Source organism: Haliotis cracherodii, unplaced genomic scaffold (assembly GCF_022045235.1).
Source record: "Haliotis cracherodii isolate W230 unplaced genomic scaffold, xgHalCrac1.p SCAF_9, whole genome shotgun sequence".
Classification (NCBI taxonomy): Eukaryota; Metazoa; Mollusca; class Gastropoda; order Lepetellida; family Haliotidae; genus Haliotis; species Haliotis cracherodii.
The window spans coordinates 44797381-44813936 of NW_027266343.1; the positions used below are offsets into that span (position 1 = coordinate 44797381).

The window sequence follows — 16556 nt, forward strand, 5'->3', positions numbered from 1 at the left end:
CATAGGAAAGAAGTTTTCTGAAGCCACCTTGAAAATTCCATTTACAGCAGCTTTGAGGTCATCGATGTCGTAATAGAGCTTTTCACAACGGTGTTCTTTCAGTTTAGGAAACACTTATTCCCATACACTTGTGACATGCAGTCGGTACTGCTCGGTACTTGTTCTCTGCCATTTCTGTGTCCATTTGGACCCCTATTACATTCAACTGGCTGTCGCTAATATACAAACAGCCTCAACAGACCAAATACACTTGCAAAGTGTACTGCATTGAATAGTTCACTTTGATTAGGCCCATATTTGAAAGTAGTCAGACTTTTTGTCCAGCTCTCGTATTATGTGTTAAACCCATCTGACAAATCTCATAATCAGCATGCACAACAAGCCATGCCATTCTGACACAATGGCACATTCAGCCAACTATGCCCAAGTCAAACAGCCTGAACATGTATGAACATCTGCCTATTATCCATAATCATACTACAAGTATTATTAAGATATGATATGATCATAATACATGTAATCTTAAAATTAAAAAAACAAAACAATAAATATTGTCAACTTTAGGCATTTATTGATTCAACCTTTAGTTCAACAAAACATCCAGAACCCAGGTACAGAAGCTCACCTTCCAAACATCTGTCACACATAGTTAACTACAAGCTTGTTTTTGTTTACCTAAACAGTATTTAACATCTCTAGGAAATTGAATGCTTTTGAATTGCAGGAGTGCTGGATAGATACAATCAGATGCAAATATTCTCTGTCATAATGAATAGCTTTTAAAATGTCAACACAGTTGGAGGCATGTCAAAGTATGGCAATGCTTCTTCCGATTTCTGGAGTAGCTCTGTAGAGGGGTCAACAATATACCTTGTCTGGATACTAAGGGTGTGCGGTATTACCGGTATTATTGGTATATTAAGGTTCATTCTTTCTGTGACATGTATCACAATATCATTTTTTCATGCTCAATATATAAAGTGATTTCAAATAGCGTGTTTTATCATGTGTTTAATGTCATATACTTGCCAAATGCCTTCGCAGCCCTGGAGCATGCATCTGAGGCCCCCAAATGGCTTGTATTTATTGACTGAGTAAACTTTATGTTGTACCAGCATCTTGTCTTGAACATTTATGAACTTCAATTCATACCTTAATGTATTAGGTTGCTCCCGAATTCAAAATTTAGAATTATACAATATATGGTGATACGTCTCACCATAGGGCCTTGTGCATCGCAAACTATTGTGATACACTTTAAACCTCCAATACCCATCCCTACTGGATAAAGATATATCTCCAGAAGGCCATATGATAAAATCCATGTATGTTTGACATTGATGTTTCATGTTTATGGCCATATTGCATTAGTAAAGAAAATGACCAGAGAAAAGTAAATACGCCTGGGTCCATTAGACATGAAATGGATTGAGCATGTTGAGACCTATTGAAAAGACAAAAGAATTTCATTTTCAACCCATATTACATATCTTTATCATGTATACATGTATCCTTTTGGTTAGATACATGATGTTACAAACAAAATATAACAAAATTGTATCAACGCAAAATGAATATCCATGGACGTCTTCCTGAGGCAAGCCTAGTTTCTACCCTTGACACATCATGGCTACTTTTCTTGACCCTTGCACCACCTTGCGTTGATCACGAGTTGTGCCCCTTGTAATGAAAATGCGATATCCAATCAGATCGCTGTTCTTATCTCGTAGAGCTTCACAAAAATGCTGACTGCCATTGGCAACCACCTCGTCGAGCAGTTAATGAAAACATTCATGATTTCATCTCTGACACAAAAACATAGGCAACTGTTTGGGTGTTTAAAAGATTAAAAAGCTGTGTCAACAAAGACAGACAGTGGTAAATCACTTTCATACGAAGGTGTACCAGTTGTGGATGTTGATTATGTGAAACGTTCGCTGACTGGATATGTGCGATAGTCCAATCATATTTAGCACAGGAAAGTGGGCTTGATGTGGCAAGGGTGAAAACAGGATTTGGATAAAAGGCTAGTGGACGTTCTTGCCTCTGGAAGATGATCCATGGAGGAGTACTTTGATGATCCCTATCTCTGCATGATAGAAGGGCAATACTTGTTAACACTGACACATGTTTTGTGCATAAGCCCATTATCTTAAATAAATAAAAGTCATGTGAGTACAGTTTATCAATTTACAGGCAAATGTCACCAAATGCTCACACAAACATATTGTAAGGCGAGCTCCCATCAGTGGGAAGACATCCATCCATTCATCCTCATTCCACGGCTTCACAACAGAAATACTCTTTATCAAGGTGTTGCAAGGGTGCAAAACATTCAGTCCACTTTCATACAACTTTACCACAATCATGTACAAAAGGAACTTGTTTTCAAAGACAAAACATATGAAAATATCATCTGTTGAGCTGGATTTCACTACTGGCAGTTGAGGGAAGCACTATTACCTGGAAGCTGAAATTCTCCAAAATTTGCTAAAAAATGTTCACATCAAATATTTCTACTACCCATATTCTACCATTGGCATGAACTAAAGGTATAACTGGTATATATACTAATTGGAATAACTTCTTTAAAAGAGGTATGAATAGTGTCTTAGGAATTAGTATTTGATCATTTTAAATTTATAGATTTTGAACTATTGTTTAATACTTGATAAGATGTAAGCCCTTTGCATCACAAGATGTAGTAATTCTATTGATAATTACAATTTCCATACATTGATCTATTTATACAATTTGAAATGAAAGCATCAGTTTCTGAAAGCTATATACAAAAATGATTAACAAACATGAACGGAAGTATGGAAAAGTATCGCAGTGGGTGAATTCACATAGGCATAAAACGCCAACGCTAGAAAATAATCACAATATAATCTCAAATATCTGCCGAAAAGGATTCCATAAAAGACATAGTAGTGGTAAATATCCTTTGAATCAATCAGTCTGAAATGTGTCAGTGTTAAGTGAGTCAGAAATATTAACTGTCTGATTGTAATCCTTAAGTGATACAATAACTTTAAAAACGTTTAATTATCATGAAATATGAATCAACCGATTCATCTGACTGATTCATATTAATTCAAATTTCATTTGCAGGAACTAAATTTAGTGAGTTTTGCTTGAAATGTATTTCAATACTGATATGGAGAGCCTGATGTGGGAGGAAGGCTCTAAGTGATGCAGGTCTTAACTGTTTAGTAATCCACCCAAGTGAAACTAAAACACATAATCAGAGTCAAATCTGGATGTGAACGTATGATCATGGGTTTCTGGCATTCGTCACCACTTGCCCCTTTCCGTAACCTTCAAGAAGACTCGTCCCCATTAATGAAAGTTATGTGCAAATATACGACAAACCAATCAGAATGTATGTATGACATCAAGTACTTCGATCAAAGAATCCCTTGGGAATAATTTTTGATTTTATCCATGTCTTGCATCTAAAAATATACGCTAGGTACAGCTAAATGTGTCCAGTCATACTGTAAAAAATACTGTAAGTCCCGATGTGTTTTAAATAAAATCTGGAATATATATGACACGGGGGGAAATATATGTGAATCATTACGCAACGAGTTGATAATTGTTTTAGGTATGCCTGTTTGCACTTAGACGGAACCCAGTCACAAAAATGGCCACGAGAAGGGCACGAGTCACTATTTGGCTTGTCCCGGAATAACACAAGTTGGTCACGAATGGGGTTTCTGGCACAAGAAGCGGCTCTGTACAGTAAATTGCAGTGCCTCAGACTGAATGATAGGTGAAATCACAGAGACCATTATAAGTAGGAAGAGAATTGTTCTGTTTAAATAGTCAAATGAAAAGGTAGGCCTTCCAAAGACCAAATATGCTTCTAAAATGTATTATCACCACATTAGAGGCATGGAACATACAAACCAATACACTGTACAAGTTTTTTCATGCTACTCAATTGGAGCAAAAGACCTAATAACAATACTGAATGTTTGTCTTTCCAATGGAATTTCGAACAGGATTTATTCACTGAGCAACAGGGAGAAAGTAGAGTTCATCTTAATAAAGCTCATAATTCACTTGAAATGATTATACACTTCAACCCATTCCAGGAAAATCAGAGGTAACTGACTCAAGTTGCTTTGACGATGCAGTATTGCATGAATACACCTTTAAACCTCAAGCCAATCTTTTCTGAAATGTTTCATTTGTGGTTTTAGAGAAGGTGCATGTGTAAAGTTCTTGAACAAACCAGAAAACCACCAAACATTAATAAGTCATTGTGACAGTTGAACAAGAAACGTACTTCTCAGCTCATCCTGGTCTGGGGCACCTGTTACAGGTGAAGTGTTCATATGATGAAAACAATTTGAACATTTTCTTATCACATCACTGCAATTATCAAGTTACACTGAAAAGTTTTGTGCCTTACTGGACATGTTAGAAGTAGGGTTACAAAAGAGGAAATAGACAGTTAAAACGGCATACAATTCATTCCTCAAAATCTGATGGTACATAACTGCTTATTATTCAAATAAAAAACATAAATCAGCCCCCAGAAGAAATGGTTGATAGTCATAGGGCTAAATTAAATTATTAAAAATTGGAAAATATGAATTTCTGTGACACAAAACTTTATGTAAAATCTGCGCAATATGTTGTGTTTACCATAAGTAAGTGCAATGATAGTCACCTCGATTTAACATATCAATTCATGAGGCAATTTCACTGCATCGTTGTTCTTATGCATGACATTCATTTATTAAAGACCACAACCAAACTCAACAGACACAAATAATTAGTTCACAGAACATTTCAATCATCAATAAATGGCACATTGTCTCTGCATATTTTATACATGTAACAAAGTCTCAAACAAATCTAGAAATATTAAACATACCCATTGCACATGCATCCTGTTTTCATCTCCATGCTATCACCAAAAGGTAAAAAAACCTAGTACAATACCCAAATGACATTCTCATGCACTATGACTTCTGACTGTAGTAAGGGCCCTATTATTCACTATAAAGAATGGGGTGTTAAATATTTGTTACAGACTTTTTTCAGTCCCTGCTTCAAGCCATAGAATTATTTTCTCTGAAGAGAGACGAACAATCATATTTTCTGTTTGTTTGTTTGTTGTTTAACGCCACGCTAGCAATATTCCAGCTATATGACGGCAGTCTATGAATAATCAAGTCTGGACCAAACAATCCAGTGATTGGTATCATGGGCATCGATCCATGCAGTTGGGATAAAATGACATGCATCAACCAAGTCCGCAAGTCTGACCACGCGATCCCATTAGTGGCGTCTTACGACAAGCATAGTTGCCTTTTACGGCAAGCATGGGTTGCTGAAGACCTATTCTACCCCGGATCTTCATACTTGCTATTCAGAACACATCTTGTTAGGACACACAGCAATTTCAGCAAACAACTTGTTTTGTTTGTAAAACCTAATGCAAAATTTAAAAAATAAACAATAATTTCTAAAACATTTTTTTTTTCTTAAGAAAAATCCAAACATGCCAAAAGACCAGTTCCCCTCAGAAAATCAAATCAACCCTTAAGCTATTACCATGGTTACATATGATCATATTGGCACTTCCATGGACATCTTATGATGAGTGTTATTTAGCACCTACCCCATCCACTATGCACCCACTTATACAATGAAACCCTGTTACTGCTGTGAACACTTACATCACTTCCAAATGAAATTTCTGGGCATTGAACACTTAATAACAGTATATTAACACCCGCGAATCTGACAACACATAATGTTTATCTCCTGAATGTACTGCAGTTTGAAATATGAATACAAAACATTGGATCAGGAAGGAGTTTTTGCAAGAGATATGGCACAGTTTATTAGAATGAAAATACAGCTATGACCATGCAGGCATATACAGCTTAAGTTATCATTTAAGTTTGATATTTAAAATACACAAGTCAAATGCATTTCATACTGTTATTTACAACATTGCATATGATAGAGAAGGCAACTTGAATTTACAGTTCTCACTGCAGAAGAATATTTTTATGTGGGGTTAACTTTCAGGGCCAATTAAGTAAGTATTGCCAAACTTTTGAGACCCAGCTCACTAATTATGGGCAGAAGCTACAAAAACTTTTCATTCCAATTCTGGCTTACAATTTTTATACACTCTGGAATGCTGTGAAGTTTAGGAAAAGCAATCACTCAAATAAATATATTGACTACAGGTTTACTTGTAGCTGAGTAAGGAACAACAAGGCAGAAAGTGAGCAGGGCTCACTAACACCCACAACTTCGACTACAATATATTTCTAAGTTCAAAACACAAAAAAACCAGAAAATCCACTTATCAAAATCAAAATTTGCACTGCATCTCCCCGAAAGGTATAGAAACCGCACATCCAATTCAAAAGAATCAATTAAGTTTTCAACTTATAGGTCATACAAATGTTGATGTAAAAAATATGTCTAAGTTCAAAACATGAAAATCATATTTTTGCAGAAAATCCACATATCAAAATCAAGCTTTGCACAGCCCCTCTCCTATTAGTTTAGAAGTGTCCTAAATTTGAAAAGAATCCATGCAGTAGTTTTCAAGATATAATCATTAATTTAATAATTACAATCAAAATAACCAATTTTAATTTTTGAAATAAAAATGATTTTCTGTCAAAGATGATTGGGGAGTTAAATGTGAGCTTTTGATATTTTGTCACTTTCAGATATTGGACAGTGCTTGAAAATCTTTCCTCTTCAACAAGTATGTACAAATACAACCTTAAACACAAGCCAAATCATAAAAAAAAATAGGTTTCAGTTGGGTTACCGTTAAATAAGGAAAACTAATTGGAAAAGTATTGTTTTGAAAACATTACACTTCAGAAGGAAGAAAGTGAGACTACATTTTGATTTTATTCTGACATTTTTGAGTGAAATTTTGAGTAGGCACATCAGTAGACATGGTACACCAAGTAAAGAGCAAACACAAAATGCCCTAGTTCCTGATAATGGTAACTAAATCTAAACAGTCTTTAACATCAAACATCACAGCATTTCATTTAGCTTATGGACCTTTCCAGTGACACTGTAAGCAGTATTACAAATGTCAAACTGTTTCATACCAGTAGCTCTAAAGGTCATAAACAGTATGATGTATGATACTCACATTAAAAAAATATCAACTAACAAAACAAAATCATCAGAGAACTGCAGATGATGGTTTTGACCAAAAGCAAGAGCAAAACTAGCCCAGAATATACATGTTAAGTGGACAATTTGGGGTTACATGCTGATGCTCCATTGACGGTAGTCAGGGAAACAAGGCTACATTCAGTGGGAACTGACATATTATATGTAATTAATTGAACACATTTTCATATTTTCTTTCATCTTGATCTCACAAATGTAAAAAAAAAACATTTTAACACAGATAATCCTTAATGAGATGAGTGAGTGAGTGAGTTGGGTTTAACGCCGCTTTTAACACGGTGTGTCAGCTTAATGTGGGAGGAAAGCCCAAAGTGATGCAGGTCTCTGACGTTTACCACTTCAGTGAAACCCACGAGCACGAGTATGGTGCCGACAAACCTAGAAACATAATCGGGGTGAACCGGGATTCGAACCCACAATCATAAGTTTCTGGCGTGTCCAGGAGACGCAACTCTGCACAGCGAATCACGGCGCCTTAAATGACTGGGCCACCCGTGTCCCCCTTAATGAGATGAAGACATGAATGATTTTTAACTCCCAAATACATGAAGTGAGATATATATCTATGTTGATTACAGGGCTTTCAAAATGACACTAAATATGACAAATAAACAACTATGAATACAATTTTACTTTGGATGTGTTAATTGTTTTGGACATGGTCATAACATGTGTAAGAAAATGCCTTCTAACAAAATAAACAAGTGTTTGCATTTCGGAACTTGTGCACCACTCCCATTTTCAACACACAGGATACTAGAGGTATTGAGTCATCACCATCACATCACGAAGTGCTCCCTGTTGTCAAGCATATGTGCCTTGGAAACGTAATAGCTAGACTGAAGTCACATTATATATTTTCAAGTCACACATAATACAAAATGTATTCCAATGCATGGCCTGCATACTATCACTCATCAGTCCCACAAATATACAAATATACAAAAAATAAACCATTTTGAATAAATTGATGCTTAAAACCCCCATCACCTCTTTTTAAATATTTTTCTTACTCTTTTTACTTTCATCACAAACTTATAAGTTATCATCCGACAAAAAAATTTATTCTGACAAAACCTTACTATTATCCACTTATTAAAATAAATATATACCAGGTAAAAGGTTTAGTAAAACCGTTTTCGAGAGTAATCCTGGTTGCGCTGAAAAACAACAAATCCAACAATGCCACAAACACTGATGCCGATGAGGATGAGGAAAATAACAACAAACAGCTTCCATCCAGTCAGACTGCCCAGGAGATACGACCCTTTGTTGTCATCAACACGATCTGTAGACAGAAGATAGCATTTCTCAGCAAAATATATGACATTAAGTGCCTGCTGGTTTTGTCCAGCCAAAATGTAACTACGGAATCCCAGCCTATTTCAGCAAGAGTGGAAACTGGACTTATATAGTCAGTTGACTTCCTTGCCTCAGAAGATAGTCAGCACATCAGGTTTATGTACCCAGAACATGAACATAAAAGGGCAGTTCTGAATGGAATATAATAAAGGCTGCACTATTATGTTGTTGTGGATACTGTTTAAAACGTGTTGTTTATGAGTACCATGGCATCTACACCCACAAGGGTGTATGATTTCGGGAATATTTGTGTTCTCGGTGTGTTCCTATGTGTGATTCTAATGAGCTCAACAAGACACTAACCTCTGGGGGCCTCCATATGCTCCGCCATTGGCAAGCCGGTATAAGGTGGCTCAGTTTTCTTATCCTGAAAGACAGACATGGACATGTTAACACTGTTAAGACTTGTGCTACTGTACATGCTGTAGCTGTAAGTCATTGATTAAATATCGAACAATTTCTGACAAGATAATAAATAAAATTTAATGAGCAAAGTCCCAATAACTTGACATTAATTTCACAGGAAAACAACATGTAATGTTCATCATGGTTCATACTGTTTTTAGGTTGAGATAGTGAAGACAGACCAAGGATTATGATCAGAGCAAATCAGGTAATTGAAACCACAACAAACCTTCCTTCTTCAGTATGACAACATTAAAAGTAAGACAGTTGCTTTTAGTTTTAGGTCATCTGGTTTTGGTTTTTGTTTCTCTCACCAGCCCTATATTGCTGTCACACCAAGAAACATAACAACTGTTGTCAAAGACAAAACAAACATCCTAATGATGTTTCAGCTTGAATGTTCTAATGGTCTCATCGTCAGAGATGTTTACGGCGCATGATGCATAAGCTCACTTGTCTATTAGTCACGTGTGCTAAAAATTAATAAATTTCCAATATCATAAAAAAACCTGCTATCTATTATAATGGTACCATAGGATATTGAAAGACAGGAAGCAAGGTCATTCTCCTCATGGTTTGTTTTTGTCCTTTCTTAACATGTGTTTAAGCCCTCTATTTTCTCCATCCATGCTTTCAACACTGATACATCAACTGTTGAACACTTTGAAAAGAGAATAATAAGGACTAAATTATCCTGATTATCTGAAGCTGAGCATAGAGATGAAAAACACACAGGGTAATATGAATGGCCTTACATCCAAGCTTTGCATTAACATTAAGGGTTGAGTTACAGATAATAAAACCCTTATTATCCAGCGACTTCCTGGCACGATCGTCATTTCTTGACAACTAGTAAGCTAAGATCAATACCCATGAGGGATGCATAACACACCAAGAGACATCAATGAGTGAGAGTGTGACATGGGCTTAAAGCCACTTTGAACAGTATTCCAGTCATATCACAGCATGTTAGCTTAATGTGCGATCCTGGTTTCAGACACTAACTAGTTTGGTGAAACCCATGAGCAAGACAAACCAAGCGAAGTATTAGGGTGAACCGCCAAGACCTGAACCCACGATTTCAGGCATGCCAAACGACCACAACTCTGCACACGTAGACACGCAGACAGACACGCAGACACACACACTCATCCCCATTACAACATGAGTAAATACATATTAAGTTATCTATATGTTTGCTGTTTAACGCCGCACTCAACAATATTGCAGCTATGTGATGGCGGTCTGTAAATAATCGAGTCTGGACCAGGCGATCCAGTGATTGACATCGTGAACATCGATCTCCGCAATTGGAAGATGAGGACATGCATCAAGCAAGTCAGTGAGCCTGACCAGCCGGTCCCGTTAGTCACCTCTTACGACAAGCATAGTCCCCTTTTACAATAAGCATAGGTTGCTGAAGACCTATTCTACCCCCAGATCTTTACTGGTCTGTTGAGATAACTGAAACAGGTGAACAATGTTATACTCACTGAATCTGTTACTTTATCCAAATCATAAAGTTTCATTGAAATAATATCATGATTATCTGAAATAAAAGAAACAGTTTATTAACAACATGAAAACCAAACTGCATCAATACACACTACATGATGTAGCTGTAGCGATTGAGATGGATTTTACACCACTATTAGCAATATTCATGTTATATCAGGGTAGGGGACACAAGAAATGGGCTTCACATTACACCCATATGGGGAATTGAACCAAGGCATCCAGTGTCACAAGTGAGTGCTTTAACCACTATACTACCCAACAGCCCTGCAACTTCTGTAATTATGGGACAGAATAGGACCAAATTTTCATCTACAATTAAGTGTTCCAGAGTCTAATAACATTACAGATCTAACCTCCCCACCAGTCTCTTTAAAACATTACCATGACAACACATATTTACTACACACAACAATAGTCACAAATGACAAAAAGTGAAGAATTACCTCCCTTTCATAACTGTCCATCACTACCACAGGTCCCATGGGTCATAAGTGAGTGAGGTAAGATTAATAGCACTTTTCACATGTTTCTCAACCACAAGCTGGTATCATTCCAGCCATATCATGGCAGTTGGCACCAAGAATTGACTTCCTTTTCCCCATGTAAGAAATTGAGCTGGGCCTTTGGCACAAAAAGCCAATGCTATAACCACTAGGCTTTGCGTGAGTGAGTGAGTGACGTTAGATTAACAACACTTTGAACAGTTTGTTGGTTTGTTTGTTGTTTAACACTGCACTCAGGAATATTCAAGCTATATGATGGCGGTGTGTAAGTAATCAAGTCTGGACCAGACAATCCAGTGATTGACATCATGAGCATCAGTCCATGCAATTGGGATACGACCAAGTCAGCAAGCCTGGCCAACCGATCCCATTAGTCACCTCTTACAACAAGCATAGTCGCCTTTGAACAGTACTTCAGTTATATCATGGGGAGGCAGTTTGCTGAAAGTGATGCAGGTTTACAAGTTAACCACTTTGGACAAACCTAGAAACATAATCAGGGCAAAACAGGGATTTGAACCAGCAATCATAAGATCCTGGTACGCCGAAGGGATTCAACTGTACAGATTAATTGCAGTGCCTTAGACAACATGGCCCTCTATGCCCACTTGTCAGCCATGAAGACAAAACAGACGGGTGATGGGATGCTAAAAATTGATTCAGTTTGAGGAGAGGTGAAATGGGGTTTAACGTCGGGTCCAAAATTACATAGCGATGTGCATGCGATGTGAGTTTGTGTGTGTGTGTGGCTGTTTGTACTGGTCCAGACTGATTACGATTTTATAGTGATAGCCCACTCAGATACCATGCCACAGTTTAACATGAATACCCCACTCAGACACAGTATACTGTCTCTGAGCCGACCAGTCCTTGTTTTAGCCCCTTAATGCCAAGCGCCAGACAGGGTAACAACAAGAACCATTTTTTAAGGTATTTTGGTATGATGCGACAGGGGATCTAATCCCGTACCTTCTGCTCTCCGGGCAGATGCTGTACCATTAGACCACGGAGGCGTTCTGATTCAGCATGAACCGGACACTGACCTGCTAAGTCCCCTGTTGCAGCTGACACACCAAAGTAATAGCCCACAGGTAACTTCACTCCCGGCACTTGAAAACACTCAGCCCAGCCATTCTTATTGGCAATATCTGAAGATACCTGAAACACAGAAATGTATTTTTTAGAGTAAAAATATCATTTATACTTATCCTGACTCATACTTATTGCTTATCTCTCTCTTTTCCAAATAGGTAGTGGAAACTTCCTGTGCTGTTCCCAGAGAACAGAGAAAAAAGCTCACCCCAACCCACCATTACACCACGCATGGACACAAGAACCACGTGACCAAGCCCAGTAACTCAGCACGCTCTCTATTTTCCTACTTAATGGTCCATAACACATCAGTGGAAAGAGGGGAAGGCCAGGAGGGTAGTCATGTGTATGACGGGCTTTCCTCCCACATAAAGCTGACACGCCGCGATATAACTGGAATACTGTTAAAAGCGGCGTTAAACCCCACTCACTCACTCATGTGTATGAGTCAGGATAAGTATAAATGATATTTTTATTCTAAAAATACATATTTTACCTTATCCTGACTCATACTTATTACTTGAATCTCTCAGTTGGTGGTGGGTTCCACCTGTATGTGTGATTAACGTTGATCTGTTCTATGAATATCATGGGAACATTGTTAATCTTCTGTGTAAATTCTTTATTGGGGACCACCTTCCTTTTTTGTGAGTAACAAAAATGGAAGTAAATCATATAGATTTGTGGATTTAGAAGGTTTCTTAGATTTAGAATCTTGTTCACCTTAAACGATTGAAGTGTTAATAAGTTTTATCCCGTTAGCCATTTTACTTTTTTATTTTACTTTGCTTTTAACAGTATTCCAGGTATATCATGGCGTGTCAGCTTAATGTAGGAAGAAAGCCCGAAGTGATGCAGGTCTCAGACGTTTACCACTTTGGTGAAACCCACAAGCACGGGTATGGTGCTGACAAATCTAGAAACATAATCGGGGCGAACCAGGATTCGAATGCACTATCATAGGTTTCTGAAGTGCCTAGGGGACACAACTCTGCACAGCGAATTGCCGCGCCTTAGACGACTCAGCCACCCGTGCCCCTGTTCACCAAGAGGTGTCTAAATGTTTGTAGTAATTGCAGTTTTAAATCCTAGTACTCTAGGTATGGATTTAGAAATCTCTGAATAGGGCGTAAGTGTAGTCTGCCTCGGACAGTCAACGCTTGGGCGGACGTGAGTAAGCCTAGTATCACTTGCCATTCGTTGACTGAGATTTCCTTGTATATTGCTGCTGGCAAGTAAGTCTTGATTTTCATTCACCGATCTTCTGGTACTAGTATTTGATTCTGGTTCATTAGAAATCTGATCCCGAGAAATTTGAGATCCTCAGATGGTTGTAAGTCGGACTTCTGATAATTTATTAACCAACCCAGCTGTGTTAATGATTTCAGGGTAAAATTCAGTTGTAGTCTGAGTAGCTCTGTAGATTGAAGTTCGCAGTCGCTCATCAGCCTATCTTCACTGGTAATTGTCGGATCCCCTCAATCCGCACCCTTGACCAGTCACATGACCTGCCATGTGACTTGCGAAAAGTAGACGATTTCCTGCCTCTGTAGTTGTACTAGCGTTTTTCTTTAGCTTTTTTAATACCCGTGAAACGGCTTTTGAATAGGGTTTTCTGAATGGATTGACGATACATAGAATTCCTAGTCTGAACAGACTTGATGAGCATATGATCTTTGGAGTCTTGAAGTCCTTCTTAGTTGTGTTTACGTATGTTACCATTAAAAATGGTTGGGCCCTTTCAAGGTTGTCTTAATAATTCTTTGGTATAGGTATCTGACCAATTACAGTTATTTTTGTTGCTTTGTCGCCGTAGTAGTGTAAGACCTCACGACACTGAACTTATAGGATCAGAAATAATTTCTTGGTTTTTCTTCTGATTGATGAGAGCTGAAAGTACCGTTCTTTCATGGTCATTCTGAGGCTCTTTTAACTCATAGATCACAGCTTCATTCATAGCGCGTGTCATCGCTAGTCAAAAGAATGCATGTCTTGTAGTGATATCAAGTTGTGCAATTTTCTGATCCTCTATGCGATAAGATTTTACATAAGTGAGTAATCCTCATCAATCTCCGGCGAGCTATTGTGTGAAGACGTAGTCGACTGAGCACCAGGTTTATTACACATTTGTTGTTGCATAGCCATTATGACTTGTTGTGTAATATTTGCTATCATATCTGTATTAATAGCAGGTGTTGGCAATGTACCTTGTGTAGAAAAAGGTAAGCTGCGCAAATGTAGTAGGCTGCGCAAATGTAGTAGGCAGTGTAAACGCTGATGGCTGCACGAAGGCTGGAGCCTGCGTAAATGCTGGCGTGTGTCAACTCGTGTTGATTAGTAATATAGGCTGCACGAACGCCAGAGATTGGGTAAATGTTGGTTGATTGATGTTGGGCTGCGAGAAGGCAAGTATCTGTGCGAAGGTCCAAGGCTTATTGAGGTTTGTGTCTGTATTTGTAGCCTGATTGGATGACAGTGCGCCTGCATGAACCTCTGGGGTTGTGCAGACGTAATTGTCTGCGTGCAGGTTTTCTTCTGAGTAGAAGAAACAGCTGGACTCCCTCCGTGGATAATGATGAAGTAAGTTGTTTTGTATAGGTAGTAACCTCTGTGAAAACATACTCTCTGCTAGGGGAAGACGGCTTAGATGAAGTTGATGCAGCACCCTTTTTCTCAGCCATTTGTTGTAGATTAACAGCCTGACTGAAGGTTTCAGTAGATTTATTCTTAAACCCTCTAAACTTCTTACTAGTAGACAAGGAAGTAAGATGAGGGGTAACTGCATTATCTTCAGCGGGAGTAATTAGAATAATACATGTACTTAATTCAAATTTTCTCCCTTCCTCTGACGAAGGGCAGGGTGTAGATTCTCGCCTCTTTTTACTTTTAGCCATCTCTTCGGATGATAACAAGCGTGATGACTCAAGTCGTTTTCGATCCATCTTCTTTCTCAGCACTGCAAAAACATAATTACAAAAATCTACCTTCCCCAAGGGTGCGCAGAAATTACATCTACCCTCTGCAGTGCAGTTCTTTTTGATGGATGGCGTGGATTATGGTGCACACAAAAAAATTCCCAGCTACACAGATGGCACGAAAAAGAGAGAGTGATGAGTGAGTTACTGGGCTTGGTCATGTGGTTCCAGTGCACATCTGCAGAGTAAGGGTGCATTTGGGTGAGCTGTTTTCTGTTCTCTGGGAATAGCAAAGGAAAAGAGAGAGATAATCAATAAGTATGAGTCAGGATAAGATAAAAAAACTATTTCTATGTCCATGAACATGATAAACAGGTTATTGTGTGAGGAAAGACAGAAGGGATGCAGGTCTCAGACAGTGGTGAAACCCATGAACACAGGTATGGTGCGACAAACATAGGAATGTAATCGGGGTGAACCAGGATTCAAACCCACTATCAAAGTGGTATGCCTATGGGACACAACACTGCACAGCAAACTGTAGCAGCTTAGATGACATGACCTCCAGTGCCCCCTCAATATATTACAAAAGATTAAGGATATACAACTATTACATTTGTGATGCATTTAAATCGTGCTAATGGGGATTTGGAGCAGTTGTTTAAAATTTCCATCAATATTTCTGTAAACGAATCTTACATTGTTTTAGAATAACACACACCTTCACTTCAAAATAATCAATGATATTAAGACATTTCACTTAGCGTCATCATATGCACGCTGGGAATCAAGTCTTGTTGAAGGCCAAGTTTTCTATGCCAGACAATATAGTTACCATGACTACTGAACTGGGAACAACAGCTTCCAGCTGCATCCACTGTTTGAATACACACTTCTCACAAACACAAAGACTGATAGCAAGATATACTAACAAAAGTGAAGAATGCATGAGAGAGAGTTGAATAACAAAGCATAACATTATATTCATTGATTAAATAAACAACATTAATTTAATATGTGATTGAACTCATCCTAGCTATTTGACAGGGGTCTGAATCTGGACCAGGCCTTGTACTGTAGTGATGGACATCATGATCATCGATCTTCACTATTGGGATACGATGACATGCATCAACCAAGTCAGCAAGCCTGACACCCCGATCCAGTTAGTCGCCTCTTACAACAAGCATGGGTTATGTGTAAGTAAAGCAGGCTGTTTCATAAAGTTTTATTTGCACTGGTGCAAGTGTTAAAATGTCAGAACAAGACTTTCGATTCTTTATACATGTACTATGTTGACATTGTTCCTCATACCAGTCTACATGGTCTAATACTTGACAGCACGAGTCCCATTGGATGATTGCAATTCCCTGGAGTCCCCAGTTAAAAACCATCACCTCAATACATTGCAAATGTCCGAATTTGTAAAGTGTTAAAATAAGTTAGGATGTTATAATTTACTAATTGTACATACCAGATTCATGCATGTTAATAAACATAACACAATAAAATATTAAACAGAGAAGTGATGATGCTGATTCTGTTGATGTTAACACAC

General features: G+C 38.0%; 1 protein-coding gene across 1 annotated transcript in view; it reads right to left on the bottom strand.

Annotated features, from left to right (window-relative positions):
* Nucleotides 1-560: 560 nt before the first annotated feature.
* The window catches only part of LOC139453299 (vesicular integral-membrane protein VIP36-like), a 30396-nt gene continuing 14400 nt past the window's right edge, over nucleotides 561-16556 (bottom strand). Inside the window, exons 6-9 of the mRNA XM_071234946.1 lie at nucleotides 12035-12149; nucleotides 10464-10519; nucleotides 8869-8932; nucleotides 561-8491 (exon numbers count right to left, since the gene is read on the bottom strand). Coding sequence (XP_071091047.1) covers nucleotides 8328-8491; nucleotides 8869-8932; nucleotides 10464-10519; nucleotides 12035-12149 — 399 coding nt within the window. The 3' untranslated portion in view covers nucleotides 561-8327. The remainder of the gene's footprint in view (nucleotides 8492-8868; nucleotides 8933-10463; nucleotides 10520-12034; nucleotides 12150-16556) is intronic.